This window comes from Strix aluco, chromosome 3 (genome assembly GCF_031877795.1).
Source record: "Strix aluco isolate bStrAlu1 chromosome 3, bStrAlu1.hap1, whole genome shotgun sequence".
NCBI lineage: Eukaryota > Metazoa > Chordata > Aves > Strigiformes > Strigidae > Strix > Strix aluco.
In genome coordinates this window covers 125,682,201-125,704,458 of record NC_133933.1, presented here as the reverse complement: position 1 = coordinate 125,704,458, position 22,258 = coordinate 125,682,201, and the positions used below count along the sequence as shown (strand labels likewise).

At 41.7% G+C, this 22,258-nt stretch overlaps 1 protein-coding gene across 2 annotated transcripts in view; it reads right to left on the bottom strand.

Moving 5' to 3' along the window:
* PTCHD4 (patched domain containing 4) overlaps positions 1 to 22,258 on the bottom strand; it is an 88,010-nt gene that overhangs the window by 59,344 nt on the left and 6,408 nt on the right. For both annotated transcript variants that reach the window (XM_074820818.1, XM_074820819.1), the window contains exon 2: positions 2,462 to 2,942. In XM_074820818.1, the coding sequence (XP_074676919.1) occupies positions 2,462 to 2,942 (481 nt within the window). The remainder of the gene's footprint in view (positions 1 to 2,461; positions 2,943 to 22,258) is intronic.

Genomic DNA, 22,258 nt, shown 5'->3' with positions numbered 1-22,258 from the left:
CTTTTAGTTCACCAAAATGTAAAACTGTTGCCTAGTATTTACCAGCTGCTGTTCCCAGGTAGAGCAAGTTGTTCTCTAATGATATTTCCAATTCAGTCTGAGATTCCTGAATAAAATTTCTGTAGAAGGATTACTTAAACATTTTCTTTTTCAACCTGAAGTTTGTTCGTTATAATGTTATAGAAACAAGCCTTGCAAATATCTCACTCCAAGAGAGGTTTTTTTCTCTTTTTCTCTTGGCAGCAGCTGTGACAAGAATGACAGCACAAAACACAACAGAATGTTATAAACATTACTTTTCCTCAGACAGCAAACTCCTGGATTACCACCATCCTAGGCAGGAAACTGAGCCACTGTTCTCTCAGAAACTCCCACCCTTGTCTAATGCTGGGGCTGCAGGGTATGTATAAATTGAGTGCACTGTTACTGCTGTGATGCTCCTGGCCTGTATGGATACTGATGTTTTTGAGGTCAACCTGAAGACGAGCTTCATCTACAGGCACTGTTTGGGGCTCCTTGGGAGTGACAAATTTGGGATCTGTCAAGCAAAGGGTATGGGCCACCCATCTCTATAGGTATCTAAAAAGGGACACCAGCAGAGAAATAAACAATTGAGGGAAGGTGTTTTTCATCGCTTCAGTGTTTTTTTGCATTTACTTCTACTTGCTGCACAAGCAAGGCAATTCCACTTGGCCCCAATCTTTGATACGCACCTCCTGACACCCAACAGAAAAGTTGCCATAATCTGACAACAAGCATGAGCCTCCCCTTCCCCACTTTCATTCTTTTCTCCATCCAGCCACACAGATCTCTTTTTCCTAAGCCTGCACCCCTTGCTCAGGGCAGGATCCATCCCTGTCACAACCTGGCATGTTCTCTGCGCCTCCTGCTGGCCTTTTCCCCCTCTCATCACTTTCTCTCCATCAAACCCACTTACACTGCAGAGCTGTGCACAGCATCTCAAGAGCTGACATGGGTCAAACCATGTTAGGGGCCATTCTAACAATTTAACAGTGCAGAAGATTGAATTAGACACTTTGGCATGGCTTTATTTATCAGTATTAATGAGGCTGAACCAATCATGCAATTCCTCGGTGTCTTTTTCCTCACTCTTGCATTTCCCTTCTGGAATCTTGACCACCTACTCTGTCCCACTCCTTCCCACCTTGGCCAGCTGCTTCAGAGATGCTGGGTGCAGGACTGGTGAGGCCATGGCTCGGTCTCATTGGTAGTGACATGGATACATTATCAGGAGACAAACAAAATAGGAGGTGGGAGTTGGGTAATGCATACACCTACAGGACTTTTCTTGAGGGAAAGAGCAAGAAAATGTATTTTTTGGGGAGCTTGAGGTTTTTTTTAAAAAAATAATCTTCTCCAAGCCTTGCGGCTTTGCATATTTAGTTATCTCTCACTGTAGCATAGCAATTGGGCTTGAGTACTAGAAGCATGAATGAAATTTAAGAAATTAACTGTAAAGATGCAGAGTTCTGTCCACAGGTAAGATTTCCTGCCATCAAAAAGCCAGCACGAAAGTGTTTGTGTCTGGGCTGACACTGCTGAGATTTTGCATAGTGTCATTGCTGGGGTTCAGACTCATGATACGGTGAAACTCTGACAAACTTGGATGTGATTGCACCAAACAATGCTGCCTCAGCAAGCCATTTTGGGCACGTTTCCTTCCCCCTTCTCAACATACCTGCCCAGCAAACTCATCAACCATGCACTAAAAGTACTTGGAACAGAAATGAGAACAAAAGGAATGACAACAATTCTTCTGCTAAAAGAGCTGGATTTTATGTTTGTTCTTCATCTGCACCTTCCCCTGCCTGGGTGCAACACAAAGGAAATCTCTGCAGCTGATCTGGGACTTCGCAAACTGAGGGATTATGTGCTACAGATACTGACAGGCCCCTTTGCTTACAGCCTGGCAAACACCACAACAGTAATCTCCTCTCTGAGATACAGTCCATCAATCTTATTCTTACACCAACCCATTCCGCTCTGCCCCTCAGACAGAGCTGGAAGAGAAGACCTCCTCAGAAAGGATGCTAAAATCTTTCCTTACTCGGCACCCTCCTATTTTAACTTACTCTTTTGTCTGGCCTCTCATCAAAGACAGGTCAACACATATCTATTTTCTGTGCTGAGCTGACTAGTTTTCAATAACAATTTCTCCTTCGTTTTGTAACAGAGATCAATAAAACTGCCCCTCTCTCATATTGGCCAAGATTCCAGCAACGTCATTTGCTCTTTATTGTTGCTACTGCTTTATTTTGTTTCCTTTTTTTTTTTCTTTTTTTTCTTTTTTTTTTTTTGGCAAAGCAAAGATCAATTTAACAAGATGAAAATGACTTAGACTTTCACTCAAGGTAAAATCTGCACTTTATAACCCAGGATGTAATTTACAATCCTGCCATTAAGCTCTGTTAATCCTATTATTATGAAGATAAATAATTACCCATAGCGAAGAAAGGGATTCCCAACAGAGTAGAATTATATTTTCCATCAGTAATGAAAAATATCCCTGCCGCAGTGACACTGGAAATACAGATAGTGAGTACTCCCAAGAGTCCCAGGAAAGGTTTGCTACGCAGGCAGTCCTTCATGGAGCTCGAGAGGGTAGCAGTCAGGAGAATCAGCATCAGGCTCACCAAAATCTTGCCCCTGGCCAAGAGACTGGTCTGGTGGAAGTCCTTCCAGAGGCTAAAGGACGCTAGTGAGTAGAGCTGCAGATCTTGGTGATCCAGCTGCATCTTGTGCATCAGTTTACAGAATTCACTCTCCCACTTCTCCCCAATGAGGTCCTGGGTGACAGAGCCATACGTTTGGAGGTAGTAAGTGATTTGGATGGCTCTGGCTGATTTGACTCTCTGGTCCTTGCTGTTTGGCACTTCCATGACCCCTCCGAGCTGATGGCCAATAAAACTGCTCCTTCCATCCTGGGAGAAAAAGTAGAAAAGATGAGCATGTGGTTATCCTGCATTTGACTCTACCTTCCTTTCACAGACATGCCGAGAGCTCCACTCAAAGGTCACTGCAGTCAACAAGAGTGGTGCCATTCACTTCAGTGGGCTTTGGGACATATCCCTGTTCCCTGCCACAACTCTGTTTCTTACTCATTAGAGACTCATTTGCAATTGTGCTGCAGTTCAGGGACTGCTCAGGTACTCATTGCAGTCCCAAATGTTCGGGGACTCATATGTAGCATGCAAGCTCCTCACCCCACAGAAGATCGCTTTCCCACATTTTAGCTCTGACAGACAACAACAAATCTCCAGTTACTGAAGTATGAAATGTTTGAGATTAAGATGAATTTCTGGAAGATCTGTGATTTCCTGACATTTTGGAAATGCTTTTAAAAAACTGGAAATCTACAGAAAATGAGGCCTGGTTCCTCAGTATACAGAAGTAAATGTAGACAGATCCACAAAGTTTAATAGCTACTCTGGCTCTAGAAAAATATAATTAAAAACAGACTTTTGGAATTGTTTATTTGAGATTTCATGGATTTATATCAGTGGCACAGATAAAAGAATTTAGTTACACTTTGATTTAGTTTTTTATATTTCAAGAATATGAACCTTATTCTGGTCTCACTTATTTCAGTATAAGACAACTTCATGACAATCAGTAAAGGACATGTCAGGTGCACTCAGGATCATCCTGTCTATTTACAAGACCAGGACTTTTTTTTTTTTTGGTAGAGTTATCTGGTCCCATCTAGATGTGGTTTTTTTTCTTTTTTGTAAGAAAAATTTAGTAAGAAAGGTCCTGTAAGGAAGGTCCTTACTTTTATGCCACTGGTTATTCTAGTTCTCTAGAATAACTGTGATGTGCCCCTTTCAAGACAGGGGAAGCTTGCGTTCATTTAGAATATCAAACCCAGTTGGAACCTGAGGAAGAAGACTCAGTAGATCGGATAAGAATGTCCTAGCACAAGTAATGTCTATGATCAAAAAACTCGAAACCCAGGAATTAAATGTCTGTTGCACACCAAATAATGACACTTTGCTTTTCCTCCCCCTGTAAATTAGATTATAAGTTTTCAGATTTCTTTCCTCTTGTATTTAATAAAACATAAAATTCTCAAGCCAGTTAATGAATAAAACATCTTGCAGCAGCGAGTTCACATGAGATAATACTCTTTGCCTAGATGAACTATGGGAATGAGCTGACTGACAGCTTGAATTTGGGAGATGCTCTGCCCTACACACACACACACAGAAGCAGTCATCTGTAAAAGGCCAGAAGCATTTGGAGGAGACACTTTTAACATCTATTACATCCAACATTAACCATTTCTAGAAACACCTGTGCTGCACAAAGGTCATTATCTGAAATTGCCACACCTGCTCATTGTAATGATTCCTATCTTAAGGAAAAATCATTGAAGCAAGGTACCAGACTTTATGAAACACAGGTACCTTCCAGCATGTCTGCTTATAGAGTAAATAATTGTCAGAAATTAAGAGACAGTGCTGAAAATGTTTTATATACTCACCTTGTCTTCTCTCTCATGTGTAAATTTCCCACTGAGAAATTTCTGCCTATGCCTGCTTTCATGGCAGGAGCTTACAATGTTTTCAGCATTTGCCTGCCACAGCCCAGGGAACGTGACAAAGTGCTTTTCAGAAGTTCATTTTTTCCCTATTCCCAGTTGTTATTTCCCACTGAAATAACGGCTTTTGGCGAAGTATCCTGGCACGAGCTGACATGAAAGGTGATTTGCAGTCTAAGCCAGCTTCTCAAATCACCTGAAGCCTCATTGCAAATGTCATATAAGCAGAGACAGCTAGCACAGAGGGGCAGCTGGTGCTGTTTGGACTCCAAAAAATCCTTGTGTCTCGCATTTCATGTTAGAATCCTGTTTTGATTCATTATTTCTGTTTTTTTTCCAAGGAGGGGTCACACCTAACACTCACACACTCACAAAAGGTGCATTTCCAAGCTGGTAATTTAGGTTTGAGCAATGCAGTCCCTGCTCACATCAGATGCAACTTAGCAGTTAAAAATCCCCTTTGGCACTGCTTCGAAATTTTAGGGAGAAATGTCATATTTCCTCAGTATATACGCAGTGTTGACATTCAAATGTTATCAGCCACTGCAGGATACTTTAGCAGCACAGCTCCAAACTCAGACAATGGACTGTAATTCAGATTTCATTGATTCACTATGCAACATGCACGGCAAGGTTACAGGAAACTTTGTGATGACCATCTGCCTTCCTCTGAGAAAGGTGCACCGAACGACGGCAACATTTCAAAAGAGGCAACAGAGCAGGCACAAATAAATCATGTTCTGCCGTATCTCCCATAAACCAGAAGATAACGGCTATTTGTTACACTGATGTACAATAGGGCACCCAGCTCATATGTCAGCAAAATAGAGAGCGAGCTTTCAGATGGAATCGAGGAAATCACAGATGCTGAATTGCTTTGAGGTCGTTTTGTCCGTCCCTTTCCTTCCAAAGGCAGATTGCTTCCTATCTACACAAGGGTTTTGCCTTTGCTGCTTTTATAGCCTGCAAACACAAACCTGACACCACAGCATTTGGGAAAATGGGGCCCTTTTCTAATACAGCTCAAATGTTGTCTTTGCCGAATGCTCTAAGAGAGATAAAGGTCCTGTTGTGCTAGGCAGGGCTGTCACAGCAATGGTTACAATCTCAGCAAGGAAGACAGAAGAAAGATGGGGAAAAATATTGCCTTTCACCCATTTTACAGATGGAGACTGAAGTGTGAGAAAATGAAGACCCAGTGCTGTCAACATGACTTTCAGCATCTCCCAGAGGCCTCCAAGCCAGAGACCTAACTACCTCTTGGTGTCTCATAGGCACTTCAGGAGTGCATTCACCATCCCAAGTTCTCTGTTGTCCTCCGGGACCACCTTGGTGAAGGAAGAAGATGTGAAAGTCTAAGCTCCTAGGCTAAGCCAAAGGTTTGGGAAACAAAATGAGGCCGCAGTGACTTGTATAAATGAGGCCTGAAGACCAGGCAGGTTTAAAATGAGATCCTTCATTCCCTTTAGTTCCTCAACAAATAAAAGTACTTTCTGCTGTTAATTAGCGCATCCTTCCTGGTATATGCCTACATGGCTATTTTTAATTTCATAACAATGGTTTTATTTTTCAGACTACAGATCCCTTATACATTTTACCTACATATGTTGCTACTCTCCGATCTTATACACAGAAAAGCAAACTCAAAAAGTAGAATAATAATAATAATAATAATACTTATTGGTTGCATACCATTTTACACCCATGTGTATCCACCCACAAGATGGTAACTGTCTTCAGCAAAATCACTAGCATGGCTGGAGCCTGAATTTCAGACGTGTCTTTCTCTTTCTCTCTTTTTCTTTTTTTAATGTCTAATGAAAACTTCACAGGGTCTGTTCTCCCAGAGGTCAGAAAGGGCCATTGCCCATTCTGATGGCATCTAGTTCTATCCAGATCTGAGCATCTTTAATGATGGCATGAATAAATCACTTTTCTGGAACATGTGACATTTGATCTTAAACAGGGGCCAAGCAAAAATCTTTGCTTTGATGGATACCATTACATTGTTTTTTGTGTGCTTCTTTCTCTTTCTCTAGATGCCCCAAAGCCATTTGGTAGATTAAGACTCTGAAAGGAAGGAGGACAAGAACTAAGGACTCTCAGAGGAGTGAGAGATGACAGACGTGGACGACATCATTCTCCTGAAAAGCATGATGGACTCCCCCAGCATGATGGACTTTACCACCTGCGTTTGTGCAGACCTGGACTTGCATGTGGTTGAAAATGCAAACTCCTTGTCCGTTCAGCAGTAAAAATCACTAACGGTGAATGGAAGAATGCAGAATAAACCCCTACCATATTTCAGGCTGGAAACTTGTCTGTAAAGGATGCTTGGACACTTAATATCCTAAAAAGATGTGTAATTGTGAGGGGGCTGTTTGTCTTGCTCCAAAGCTGAGTGCAGAACCTCTCAGGTTAACAAAACCAGCTGCTCTTACTGAGCTGAAGATCTTTTGTTGGTGTGAATGTAGGCATAGACCCTCTCTGCGTGCAGCCCAGAGGGATACTAGCACTACTCCCTTACTACTAAATTATCTGGGACCTTTTTTGTTTCCTTAATAATTTCAGTGTGGCTGCTGCAGCACCAACTCCCATCCTGGGAGTTCTGTGTGGCCACTGCCCACTGTCGCACCCTGGGGTGGAATGTCTTCTCCTCCCTCCTTTGAATGGCACCAGCCTCCACTGACTTCCCTCTCATGGGAAAAACAAGATTTAAAGTATTTTTGAGATGGCATGGCTCCTGCCTTCCCAGCGCCCTGCTCAGTGGAGGTTAGGGATGGTGAGAGGTTTAAATGTCATTTCAGATCCCTGGCAAGGAGAAGAGGAGCCCTTGTACCCTGCTGCCAGATCACTCTCATTCAAGTACATTCACAGGACCTTTGCCAGCAAATTTAGCTCTATTTTTATTTTTCTTTAACTGCTACCTCTTATCAATTGGAATGATGGATAATTATCAAGCTACATTATAGAAATATTAAGATAAAGCATGCAATCTCGGTTAAACTCTATTTTATCTTAAAAGCTTAAAAATATTCAACAGAAGGCAACCAGGGATGTCTGATGGAATATATTGTGTGATAATGCGATCAATGCAGTTGTTTCTCTCCATGATAAGAACATTCCGACTCTACCAAACATAGGTCATAGAAAGTATAACATAGAGGTTAGGATGAAGTCAGTTGCTTTAGTTCACCTAAAGTTTTCAAGGTAAAAGAAAATTAAAATCTTTCATTTAAGGTTTAATACATTGGGTTGCTCCTGCCTCCCTTCAGACTCACTGTAAAACTTTGGAGGGAGATTTTTCTCCCCAACCAAACTGATTTCTCTGTCCTTGTCCCTAGTATAGTTATTCATTCACCTTACAACAGTGGATCCCTATTACACAGCCACCAATTATCACCAATTCCTGACTCATCCCCTATAAACAGTTGCACGTAAAGCTGATTTATGTCAGTGTAGCAGTTTTCCTGACTTCAGAGCTGTGTAGGTCCTCTTGCCCACACACTAGACTGTTTGCTGTGCTTGTGCCTGTGCAGCTATTCTGTACAGCTCAGCAATGGAGAGAGAGTCCAGGTCAAGTGAGCCCTGAGGGCAACACATTTGAGGTAAAACTGTACCTTGGCTGTCTGGGAACGGGGACACAGCAGTGGCCATGTGGTCTGTTCACTCAGCAAAAATAAAATATATCAAAGTGGTCATAAGAAGCTATCCAGGAAATAATGCTCCAGGGTTTCTGCTTCAATAAAGAGCAATTCAGTTACTTCCAGCTATCTGGCAATGGTGAGGTTCAGCTCACCAGCTAGTCAAGCAAATTTGTTTTATAGTCACTGGTAAGAGTCAGGCCCATCCAGAGGATGATCCGCTCCATCCTAAGGAATGGGTCAAAAACAGACTTGCCCTCTGCAGTTGCCTGTCTCTCTCCATTTACATCAGAGGCACAAGAATACTTATACTTCATCCTAACTTTTATCAGACTACAAAAGTTAGGAGAAATTAACCCACCTTCAGTGGCAGAAGCAAACACAAAACTAGCTGAGCTGTCTTGGCCCCTTCACAGGCATGTCCTGCACATTAACAAATGTATGGACTTTGAGCTCCCTCCCAGGGAAATCAAGGATTACTAGTGTGATTTTTAAGAGAAGAACATGTGTACCCAGAACACCCAAAAGGCAATCAGAACCCTCTGGCACCTCCTTCTGATGAGTCTGGGCCCATGCCCCTTTCCCTTACTGCTTTGGCTTTCTATTTTTTGATCTGGTAATTTGAAAAGAGACAAGAACAGAATAAAAGTATTTCAAGAGACTTATATACTTTAGTATTAATAACAGAGATGTTCCTAACACAGTTCTATTCCTTCCAAATAAATCAATTTTTTGGAGGAATTCATAAGGGTGCAATAGCAAAGCGTGATTGCTATTAGAGAGGTCTTCTCTGTGGAGGAACTTCTGATGCTGGACACACTGTATTTCTGAGTTGTACTTCCCACTTTGTTCCTTCAGTATCATCCCATCAAGTTTTCATAGAATCTCAGAACGGTTTGGGTTGGAAGGGACCATCTAGTCCAACCCCCCTGCAATGAACAGGGACATCTTCACCTAGATCACGTTGCTCAGAGCCCCATCCAACCCAACCTTGAATGATTCCTGAGATGGGGCATCTATCACATCTCTGGGCAACCTGTGCCAGTGTTTCATCACCCTCAACTGGGCATCTCTCTCAAGAGAGGGGAAGGACAGTAGGAAAGCAGAAAAGGCTCTACCTTCACCTTCTGATTCCCCTCCACATCCCTCAGGAATGAAAATACAAGATAAGTCCTCTACCTCCCAGACCAGCTCACTCCACACCAAATCTTCCCTCCTAGACTATATTTCACCTTTACATCCTTTTCAAGCCTCTTTTTAACTTTGTCTTATCTTCGGGTTCTTCATCTCTCAACTGACCCATTCACTCTCAAGGTCAGATTTCTATTTGGTCCATCTCAGATCCTATCCCAGTTCTTCTGGGAAAAGAGGGATGGATTTACTGCCCAGTTCACTTCCAGCACAATTTTGTCCCCAGTTGTGCACCCAAGGACACAGTGGTGTCTTTGAAGCTGCTGAGTAATACCCATGTTGGCTGTGATTACACACTTACCCTAGGTGGGGAAGGGTACTACTTCTGGAAGATGGAGGGGTTACAGACAGCACAAAGAGGACTGCAAGCACTGGGAGGAAATTCTGGGGTACAGTTGCCCTATCTGTCTTTTTCTCTCCCCTCCATCAGGAGCAGGATCACAGTCACAGTAGTGAAATAAGACTGACAGTTGAGGCAGGTGAATTGGTGGCTGCACCCCAGCCCAATGAGATGGATCCGGGGATGAAGGGCACAGATTGCTTTGGGTGCCCAGCACCCTGGGGACTGGTGGGACAGTTTGCTGAGGAGGAAAGGAAGGTGGGTGGCTCAGCGCAACTTGTTGTCGGTGATACAAGTTCACCTTCCACAGGAGATTCGTGTCAGCAGGGCCTCTCAAGTCATAGGTAAGCCTGGGTGTGTAAATCTACCAGGTCAGGTCTTAAAATATTGCTGTCCTCTTGTTTCCATCAGGCACAGAGCCACAGATCCCTCCCCACCATATATTGTTCTTTGAGTTTGTGTTCTGCCCTGCCCAGGATCAAAAGCCCTCAAGGCCTGGGGCTCAGTCCTTTGCTTTTCACAGCCCGTGCCTGCCAGTGGATCTTCCCTGGTATACTAGAGCAAAAAGTTAGGCTGCATCTGTCACCTAAATCCCCCAGGATGAAGGATGATGGTAAAAATAATCACTGCAGACCAGAACAGTTTCCCTTGCTCACCCATGAATGTGTTCCTGTCCAAGGGATCGCTGTGGACAAATTAAGCAAGTGGGAAGTGTGTATTGTGAGGGGATTTGTGCAGCAAGTGGTCAGTGATGCAAGATAAGCGGAGTTTGTTGTGACTGTAAAATAAAAACGGGGCTATGGACTGAGATGCCCTGAAGAGACTGGTGGTATGAAAAGGAGGAAGGCAGGAGGGAGAAAATACAGGGTAAGGGGTAACAAAGCAGCAGTTCTCATTGCACCCTGACCACCCAGAAGGAGGCAGAAGGCAGCAGGTGAGAAAAGTTGCTTTGACATTCTCTTGCAAAGAGCAGAGCTGTGTCTCCCATGCCCTGTGCCACTGTGCCAGGGGCAGCAGATGAGCACAGCCCTGCACTGCAGTCCCTGCTTCAGTGCTCACTGCCTTCCCGTCCCCCCTCCAGCATCCCTCCTTCCCACCTCCCCGCAGGACCCTGGGCCTCAAGGTAGCAGAGAGGCAATAACCCAGGGCTGGGTTTAGCTAAACTGACCTCCCCCCCAGCACCCCAACAGAAGAACAGGAAATTTCAATCATTTCCACCCCAGAAGTCACACTTCAGGCTGGGTATCACATGTGTTATTTCTTCCTTCTGGTGTCTATCTGCTCCCGGGTATCTGGTTTGCCAGCCCTGTGTGGCTGTACCGTGCTGCCCTAGTGTGTAGGGACTGATACAGCACGGAAGGATTCAAACACCATCCCCAGCTCTGGGGCTCTCCCCAGCAGCCTGTAACAGGTTGACACACAAAGGGTGAGCAGTGGGGGAAGAGAGAGAGTGTTGCATGAATAACTCCAGTTCTGCCTTTGGTCTGGAAAGGATCAGGGACTTGGTTTATGGCTCAGTGGCTTCCTCTAACCATACACAGGACCATGCCCTGATTACTGCAGATTGTTGAAGTATTCCCCCACTTGCATTGTTTGCAGGCCAGCTCCAGATCATGATGAACTCATTCAGCTAACCAGGAGCTTCACACTGAGGTGTAGGAAATTCCTCAGATGCTGTTTTTCTATCCCTGGACTGCTACGCTTCACATCACCAAGGAGGACAACATTCATATTTTTCATATATTCAAATACTGTTTTATGACAGACTTTTTCAAGAAGGTGCCACATGGTTTTAGGAGGGGAAATCCAAGCTCCTGTATTATGGTGCCCTCCACTTATGCAGACTGGGACAACATCTAAACCTCTGTCAGGTGCTAAGCCATAAGGAATACCCAGGTCCAATTAAAAAAAGCTGTTCTTATCTCCATGGTCTTTTGAACAGACACTGTTCATCCCAAAGGATTTTGTTTGTGCCAAGGAGCAATGTCAGACTGAATCATTAAGGAAACAGCAGTGCCTCAAGGGAGATGCACAAAACACCAATATTTGGATATATACAGTTAAACACTCACACTCATGCATGCAGGCATGTATATGAAGAAGATATTTACCATCTCCCATATTTCGCAAACTCTAGGAATCTATAGCATGAACACTTTATATTAATGAGTATTTCATATTCTGATTTCATCCACAGCTCAATCTCAATGCTAAAAATGTTCAAAGGAAAGGAATAAAATTACAGAAAGGAATAAAATAACAAAAAGCATAAAAAGACAATAATGCTTTTTCAGTGCGGGACAGTGGTCCATCTAGCTCAATTTTTAGTGTCTGTGCATTTCTAAAGCATGACACATCAAGAGAGTGTCTTCCATAGCATGGCTGGAAGATGCCTTTGGAAGTCATAGTTATTGTGGATTTTCCAGCTCTTCAACAAACAAAAAAGTGAAATGAGCTGCTGGGAAGGGAGAGAAAAAATGCAACTGTTCATTTTTAAACAAAGAAATCCTTCTGCCAAATGCAGGGATTTGAATGAAATTGGCAACAAAAGGTAAGCAAAATTAATGAATTAAAGCAATCTTGGGCCCCAGTGAAATCCAAGAGAGTTTTGTTATTCCAAGAGGGTCACAGCTTTCTCCAAATGAGAGTAAACAGGATAATATTCCACCAGAATGCTTTCTGTCTTCTCTGAAGGTCTAATCTTAAATCTTTCTTCCTTATCCTAAAGTAAAATATAAAAGACAGCAGAAAACACTAAAAATTAAGAAAACCTACTTTCTTGTCTTCTTTCCATATCAACAAAAGCAAAAAGACACAAAAGTCTTTGCAAAACTTTATCACACACTTCATATGCCCAAGCTGAAGGGTTCTGGGGGGACCAGAATGGGATCCAATAATTGGCCCTAAAAGGAGATCCTGAAAGGGATCACACATTTTCACTGACAGGTTTGTAGGCCCTCTTGCTTTGTGTGCATCTCACTGTGTACTACTTCTAATTGTTTTTCCTGCACCACTTGAAGTCCAATAGACACAAGAAGTAGGAAGAAAATCTGCCAGGAAGCAAAAGGAATTGGATTTGCCTGGTTTTATTACTCCATCTAAAGGAAATGTTAAAAAATAAACAGCAGAGAATGAAAAGAAGTGAGGAGTAAAGCAGATCCACAGGAATCATTTAAGCTCTTACAATCTGAAGTTTCAATAATGACACAGAAAAAGGTGCTTTTTTCTTTTTAAATTATGTTTTATGTTGGCAAACATCTCTTTAATTTTCTCTTCTTACTGCTCTTCCTGGTTTCTCTGGGGACCAGCAGCCAGAGTACTGAAACACTGCAATAATGTTTTATCAAAGGCAAGAAGAAAAGAAATAACTGAGAATCAGATCCAAGCGTGATGGAGCAAGATTTTGGGACTAGTGTGGTTTTGAGGTTAACTTCCAGCTAAGCAGTTTGCAGGCTTAAGTAAGCCCAGCCTTCGAATGCAAGGCATTGCTGTGCTTTTACCCAGGTCCTGTCAGGATCTCCCACTTTTGCAGTGCTCAATAAGATATAACAAGCCATTGTGCAAAGCAGATACAGTTAAGGACACTTAACACTTCAAGTTGAAAATTCCTCCTTTTTAAGAGATAATTTTCCCTTTTTTTTTTTTTTTTTTTTTAAATCTCAAATTTGGCTTTGTGAAGCAATTTCTCTACCCTGAAGCATCCCCCCCTTCGCTTCAGCACACACAGATTTTTAATGAGTTTGGCCATTTGTTAGCTAGAGAGAGCCAAAACAATGTCTAGTTTCAGATGTTTTTCCTTTTTTTTTTTTTTTCATAACACTGGACTGGAATCTGGACAGGTGGAGAGGGAATCAGGCATTTAGGTAGGCCTGTATATATGCATTAAAATATAACTGAAGCTGGGGTTCTGCACCTGCGTATGATATAATTGACTCCCACACAAGGTGCTTTTGAATTCAGTATGTTCAAAGAGATTTTTCACCCCCACATATGAACATCAGCAGGAAGTTTTTATATGTGTAAAATCTGTCTCAAGATCACCCTTTAACATGCACCCTTCATGATAAAATCTTATGTTCTTAATAGCCCAGACATGAAGGTGTTGTCATGTGTGATTCTTTAATATGTTTTCTTTAATTCTTGTTCCAGTCAAAAAAGTAGAGCTCATTGCATCATCTCCACTTTGGGCTTCTCATTGCCTCCCATCACTGGAGAGCTCTCCCACTGGAAATTTGCTGACATTATAAGGGCCAGGTTTTCTTTATTTTTTAGTCATTCTCTGTGGGAGAGAATGTCTCATGAATGTCTCAGACAGCACAGAGCAGATTTGCAATGATAAGCAAGTATTAAACAACTTGAAAATTTTGCATCAGCCTGAAAACTTCCTCTAGATATTGCAGGAGTTGCTAACAACTGCCACTGACCAAGGTCCTTGTGCTGGGAGCAATTCATTTTGATACAGCCTTTGTGCTGTGGAGGCCAGGGAGGACCCACACAAGGTACAGCAGATGCTGAGGTCTCAGTTCAGACCATAATCACTGGTCACCAGTGAGGTTCTGGCATGGCCCAGGACCCCGCTGTGCAAGGTGTTGTGTAAACGCACAGCTGGAGAAGCTGCCCATGCTCCAAAGATCTTCCCATCTGATGCTGGAGTTTCCTTAGTCGCTGTATTTCACAGTGCAAACTGAGAATGCTGCCAGAGGAGGGGTCCCTTCCCTCTCCTTCCTGAGCCTGCACCTCCTCCCTGCCAAACTCAGGAGCAGCAGTTCATGTGGCATGTGGTGAAATGGATTGGAGAAATAATCCAGGTTTATGCAAACTCAATGGGAAGGAAAAAAGAAAAAAAAAAAAAAAAAAAAAAAGAAAGAAAGAAAGACTTAATCCCCTCCTTGCTGCCAGCTGGCAGAGGTTTCTTTAATTCCTGTGCTCAAACCCCATAGTCTGGTGGTGTCAGTTGTGCAACACCTGAATAGCTTCATCCTCAAGGTGGCTGTATTTCACGGCTGAGTATTTGTCCTTTCGTGCAAGTACACAGTAGCTATTAACTTCAAGCAGAGTTTCTGATTTGGATGTGCCTCTTCAGCCAGAACAAGACACAAACCAGGAAGTCAGAATTTAGGCTCTGAGGTCCTGACTCAGGCTGCCTGATCAAACCTGCCAGGTTAGAAATGCCAGGACCACCAGGCTGCCTGCTCAAGGAGAAGAGAAAAACTGGGTACCTCTGGAGGGCAATTTTGATCTTAAATGGACTGAATCTCATTCTTAGGGTTTTCAGTCCTCCTAAAGCCTACAATGTCTCCAACACTAATTTAAGTACCTTCATTAAATGCTTAAAGTTAGGTTATATGTGTTCCTAGATTTATATGCTAATGTAGTGACATTGTTAAGAATGAGTTCAGATATCAAGATGAATATTTAGTTACTGTGTATAATCACTTCTGAAGAAATGTAGTATTTTCATTGTAAATAATAATAACAGCAACCACCTTTTCATCTGACACATTTCCCTGCCAAGACATCAAAACTTTTTTCCCCAAATAGGCATTTTACAGTTACTTTAATGTAATACCCGTTTTAAAAAAAGGCTTTTCAAAGTCCCCTGGAATACAAAGTGATTTTTCAATTTATATTAGTATAATCTATTTGGAAAGGTTTGGGTTCTGGCAGAACAGGAAGGGTTGGACTTTTAATTTTAAAACAAAAGTGCTGCAGATGGAGGGACCTTGTGGTATCTAGGCACCTTTGCATTTGAAACAAATAAATATTTAGGGAAAAATTCTGATAAAGTAAGCCAAAGAGTAATCAGATAGTAAAACACTTCCAGATGATAGAACTTCAGCATTTGTATTCTGAGAACCCTGCAAAATCTCAGTCTCCCCACTGCAATAAACTGCTAATGTCTGACAATCTATTTTGCAGGAGGATGGCATTTAATTCCAGTTCCTTCAGTGGAAGCTAATTCCTTATTCAAATTAATGTATTTTAGATCTTTTGCAATTGTCTAATAACAATAATTTCCAAAGAGGGTCTTTCAAAACCCTGTCAGAGATTTGGTGTGAGACAAAGCTGCAATGGACTTGAGAAGAAGTCTTGATTTTCGCCATTAAATTATTCTGGGAAGTTTTCTCTCATGTCAGTGCAAACGCAGATTACTCCCTAGGTCATTCAGAAACACTTCACCTGACATAAGTCTTTTCTATAAAGATCTCCAGATTTAGCATAATCCCATGTTTATGGAAATTTCATGGAACTTTTTTTTTTTTTTTTTTTGTGATTTGAAATAAGTGTATGGTGGGATTCAGCTCACCTAATTTTAACCATCTGAAAGGTAAATGCATAATATAACCATTCTTTCTCTGGTCCATCATACCTCTGAAGGGTGAGTTCATCCCCTTCCAATGTAGTTGTTTAGAAAAAATGAAATGCATTGCTTCTGGAGGTTCACGCTTCTCTCCTATGATTGTACATCGGGCTCAGTTTAGATTAGATGATGAACATAAAAGGGCTCAGATTTGAAGAAATATATCCCATGTTTGGGATGAGTATTCCCATTGAGACTCTGTATGAGCATCCACAAACTGCTACATCATGGACACTCAGTGGGAGGGCAGGGTCACAGCCTGATTCTGCAGACCAGACCAGATACTATCCACTGCAGAAAATGCCCTGACATCACAGACATTTGTCAGGAAGAGGAGAAGAAATGGCCTGACTCCACAATCCATTTCACAAACATCACCAAACTGTTTCTAGAGACTTGGTCTGCAATCACGCTCAAGTTGGACAAAAAATAGTAGAAATGATCCAGCTGAATATTTTGTGACTATCCTGTTTAACTGAGTTTTAAGATTGTCTGCTGCAAGCATTTTCCCCTGGCACAACCAGAATATAATTAATGAATGACAAAATACAACAGGGATAAAATGGAGCCAATTTGTGACATTAGGGGTATAAGGATATTTGAATTTGAAGTGCTAGGGAACAATCAGATGATGCACAACATGGCAAAACAACTTCAAGCTTGGCCCATCCAAAATCCACACAGTCAGCACGAAACTCCAGAAGAAGACTGATTTCATTCTAGAAAGATAACAAAAGGACCAAGGCAAAGCAACAATCTATCAAGGCTTCACTGATTATTTAACACATCACCTACAGTCCCCAAAGCACTGTTCAAACTCAACATACGGAGCTGTCTTTGTCCTGCAGAACTTGATCTTCAAGAAGGTGAAGGATGAAGAACAACACCAAGTAGTGAAACATCCATACTTGTAAAGCAGTGTCAGAGTCAGAAGTAAAACTAAGTGCCCTTTCTGTGGGGATTGCAAAATCCCAACTTTAACATCAACTTTGACATTGGTCATATCATTTAAGCACTGCATCTTCAATTTGACATTTGCAAAACTCAGCTAACAGAAATCTGTTCCAAGGGGGGACCCTAGATTGCCCTTTGGGGACCAGAATGCAACCAAAACTCTACAGAAAATGGTTTTATTTTCTGTTCGGGTTTCTAACTGCTCTGGTTCTGTCTGTGTAAATTCTCTGACTCAGCTGCTGCTGACATGTCCTCCTTGTTGAATATTATCTGTGAATTTCACTCCTGTGCTATTCAATTCCACTTCCTGATAATTAATAGAGATGTTAGATGAGACCAGACCTAACACAAATTCTCCAGATACCCTGAAAGATACCTTCCATAAACTTGTTACATTATCATTTATCATGATTCTTCGTTTACAATCTTTCAGCCAGTTTCCAACCCGCATGACTGATTTCACATCCAGGCCAATCTGAATTAATTTTTCTATTAGGATTTCCTTATAATCCTGCACAGGCCAGGGAATGGGCTAGACTGACCTTATAAACCTTTTATGTCTTTAACCTCTTGATGCTACACGGAAGAGGCATGAGATTGCTCATAAAACTCCAACAGCTCTCTGACTGAATTTCTCCAGCAGCACCACAGCACTCCTTTATGATGGGAAAATCAATGTAAGGGTGATCTGAGTCGCAGCAGAATATGAATTCTTGAATACATGGCCCTGCACCAAAATCACCATCCCACACCCCAAACTGCTCCTTCAAAAAACAGCATCTGAAATGTTGTCCTTTCTGTCCATTGTATCCTCACTGAAGAGGCTCTAGACCCAGTTCAAATGGTTTAAGGGTGCACTTGAGTTTCTTTGAGTTTCATTTTGGGCTATTCTCTATCCTGGTTACCTTTTATTTAGCTGCTCTAAAGGAAGTGAAAAAATGTCCTACTCTGCCTTATTTTTCCTTGTCATTTTTGCTACTTCAAAGAGCAGTTGGGTTTTCCACAAGAAAAGTATCAGAATCATTCTTAAAGGAACTTTGTTCAGATCTGTTAAGTGGTGACAAATGACCTGATTTAACTTTCATTTTAAGGTGAATATTCTGATGAAAAGACCACCGAATATATGCAATTACAGTATTTATAATACAAATTTCCCTTCAAGGATGTCCTCCTTTTTCTCTCACCTCCAAAATCTTATACTAGAGGCAAAAAGGTGGTAAAAGTTGTATACAAGCTTTATTCTTTTAGGACAAAAAAGATATCTTTTCTTTAAAATTAAATTCTTCTCAAAAGCAAGACATCAAATACTTTATGAGAGCAGAGGAGCTCTTAAGCTTGTCAAGCTTGTGAAATTTATTTTAAGGTATATACATAAAGCCTAAGACTTGTGTTAATCTTGAGACCTGGGGAAAGAAAGGATTGGAGAGAAATTTGTAAATATTCAGAAATGTTCCTGTTTCTTTGCTGGTGTCTCAACTTTCTATGCAATTTACAATGATAAGTCTGTTATGCATCAAATGGATGACCAGTGTTTTTTATGTGCAGGTGGAAAATCAGTTACGGACAGGAAAATTAGTTAACAAAGAAACACCACTGGTCGAGCATTTATTAACACACCTGAAGAGAAGTGGGTTTGTCATCTGGATCCCAAAGTTTATGTGGTGGAATCTCTTTTGGAGGATGTTTTGTACTTATCTGTGAATAAAACTTCACTCAGTAGGGCAGGAGTCAAAACATGAGCAAACTGAAGCGCAGATTTAAGAAGGAAAATGCATGTGAATATTTCAATGTTGCATTCGCTCAGCACTGAATTTGTTAATGTATTTTGTTAATGAATCAAAACCTTCTCTAAGAAACCATCCTGGAAAATGGTTTGGAAAAGAGTGATTTATATTTAAGTCACAGGTCCTGTCAAACAAGAGATTGTGTTGCATAATGAAGTACTGCTAACAGCATCTTTTTTCTTAATGAACTGCAAATTGGTTTACAAAATAAACCTGCTTGGAAAACTGGAAATGAGGATCATTTGGCTCATCAATACAGTACCTTGGTCTCCAGTGAAAAATGGCATTAACAAGAGCCAGAGCACCCTGTTGGGGGATACATTCATGTCCACAGGGACTGGTCTGTGTCCTCAGCCATGCAAGGGTCCTGCCAGGCAGAGCTTGTGAGGTGACTTCATTTCTCTACAGTTTTCAAATGAGAACAACCTCTCCTTCCCCAAAGTTTGAACATGGGCAAACATTTCCTTTTAAAGTAACTTTTTTTCTTCTTTATTTTCTAATCTAAAGTATAATGTGAGAGCAAAGTACTTTGGAAAGAATTTTGAAAGAATACTTTGAAAGAACCATTTCAACACAAAAAATTGAATCATTTCGTTAGGGGCATGTCAAAACAAAACTATGGGAAAATGCCCTTCTCTTTTCTTCCTCCAAGACAAAATTTAGTGCAAAGTAGACATTGTTTCACAGATGGTTTTGATTTCAAGAGTACTGTAACTTCGATAGAAAAAGATTCAGCTGAAATTTTAAGAGCCAGCCTTACATGAAGCACAGGTAATGCATGATTGAGCACAGGTAATACATGATTTAGCACAGAAGCAGCAAAACATTCCATGGCCACTTCTGAATTGTAGCACCCTTTACAAAGTTGTTTACACACGTGCAAAAATACACCATGTATGTGGTAAGAATAACACCTCCTCATCAGACTGACAACACTTGTGTCAGGCTGGTGGAAACCATTATGCAATGTGTAAGAAAAGCAAGACCCTGTCTTACACAAGGGCAACTTTTCTGTCTTGCTTAGGTACCTAACTTGAGTAAGTCCTATTGGTCCTATAAGTGATGTTTATGTTCCCTAGACATTGCAGAAGGATACATGTTAGGTGTTTGGGCTTCCCACTGGCTGCACAAGGAAATAAATTGTGTCAGACTGGCCTGTTAGGAGCTTGATCTTTAATCCCAAATTGCATACCCTAGGTAGGAGGGCTGCATTACATTTAAAGTTTCTGTGATATGCATTGCATTCAAAGGCATGGGACAGGTAGGCAGGACTGCCCTTCACCTTCCCTGATGCCCTCAGAGCAGACAAGCAGGCTTTTGGGCTTGTGCAATTGGTATTTTTAAAGAAAAATTATTCTGGGAGATGCCAAAACATTTGCCATCGTATGTATTCGGGAAACATTATACACCTGTGGTACCAACTGACTTCTTCCATCTTAGTTATAAATCATTATCAGACCAAAATCTCTCTGCAATATTAACGATAGTGACATGCCAGCCTCACAACCCATGATCTCCCCAGCAGCTCCCTGGCTGCGGTACCAGTTTGCTAGCAAAAGTGGACTGGAGGAGGGCACATTTGGTGCCAAAACACAAAACCAGGGAGAAAAGCTGATCTGGCTGACTCACGGCTGTGGGAGGGCTGTCCAACATCTCACAGAGCTGCTCCTGGGCATGCAGAACTGGCATTGTGCAGGAATTAACCACCAACGTGTGAGCGGGGTTAAGAAGAAAAAAAAGTTTCAGCAAAATTTCTGTGCCATACCAGAGATGTCCACCAACAAATTATTCCCAGTTTTCCCTTGGTCCACCAACAAATTATTCCCAGTTTCCCCTTGAGCTAGTTCCACAGTAATTCTTTTTAGCTGGAAATCCTCTCGCTGCCACCAGATCACACTTGGCAGTGTGATCTCCACGCACTTTTCCCAAAGCTCCTGCTCCCAAATGGCCTAACCAGTGTAAAAGTGAATCCAGGGCTAGGGCAATGCCATGTGCCACTGCATGTGATCATCTCCGCAATTCTGCAATGCTCAGGAGCTCTGTCACTGCTCTCACCCTTTGTAGGATTCTTCACAGCCCCATTACCATGAACTTCCTTTACTATCTATTCTCCGCATGAGCATCTTGCACCTTGGTAGGTAGGAAAACAGAGAACAGGACCAATAGAGTGAGAAACAGACGTATAAAAGAATTTGTAGCTTTCCCTTTCTGCCTCCTGTTGTCTTTCCCTCTCTTTTCCATCACACATAGCACCTGCTTTCCCATGTTGTTGAAGACTTTGTTTCATCTGTATTTAAAGCTGCTGTTCAGCTCAAGTCCCAGCCACAGACAGCATGTCTCATTGTTTGCACTAGGAGTGTGTAATGGATGTGGGGTCTGCATAAAATAAAAGCTTTCTGTAGTAATGCAAGATCATGATTTTAATAACTCAATTCACTCCTCTTGGAAAACAAGTCAGCAGGTTTTTTCACCATGGCTTCTGCAATAACAACTGTGCAGAGCTCTGCCTGAGGGTCTTTTATCTCTTAATGGCTGAAAAGGTTTAATACAGGTTTTGTTCTTAGATTACTGCTTTTAAAATGTCTAGTACAACCTTACCTACATCATTGTTTACTGACTAAGAAAGATATGTATGTAATATGCTTACCCACATATACATAAAGGACATTAAATAATCTAAGAACTTTTGTGACATAGTTATTAATCTAATTTTCTCCTTACAAAGGTCCTCCCACTTCTACCACAGAACATATATTTAATCAGTTAATGTTGGTTTAAGGATCTCCCCTCCTCTCTGTAAAAGGTTCTTTCTCTGGCTGGGAAGATGACACAACTGCTTTACTAAGGCTTGTCAATTCTCTCACCTTGCTAGCATGGCAGTATCTGAATTTGTTTTAATTCTTGTTACAGATACCAAGAATAATCATGCATTGTAAATCCAGAGGAAGAAGTTCAGAGCCCTGCAACACCTCACACAGCCAGTACAGCAAGGGGTTCCAAAGACAATTTAGAAAGGCATAGGGATGGCTGAGATTAGAAGATGTTAGGTCAGCGTAGAAACACTGCCAAGCGTTAACCAAATATTTAGTAAAGGAAATAAAATTTTTTTTCTGTCCACAGAGAAGGAGCTATTGTAGGAAGATGGCAAAGTGCTACTGGACTTCCTGCCTTTGGCAAAGGGTTGACATCCATCTCAGATCCACAGTGATGAGCAGTCGTTACTAACTGAAGGGGTTTGCAATTGCATCTTCCTTTCCTCTCTACCCAAACAACCTTCCAATTGCTTCTTTATTATTATTCATATCATGGCAAGGTCTCCAGAAGGCCTGGCACTGCATAAAAAGCCTTGTGCCCCAGCAACTGCTGACAAAACTAAAAAGTGGAATAGCTGGGAAGGAAAGGCATGAAGCAGCTGACCAAGTT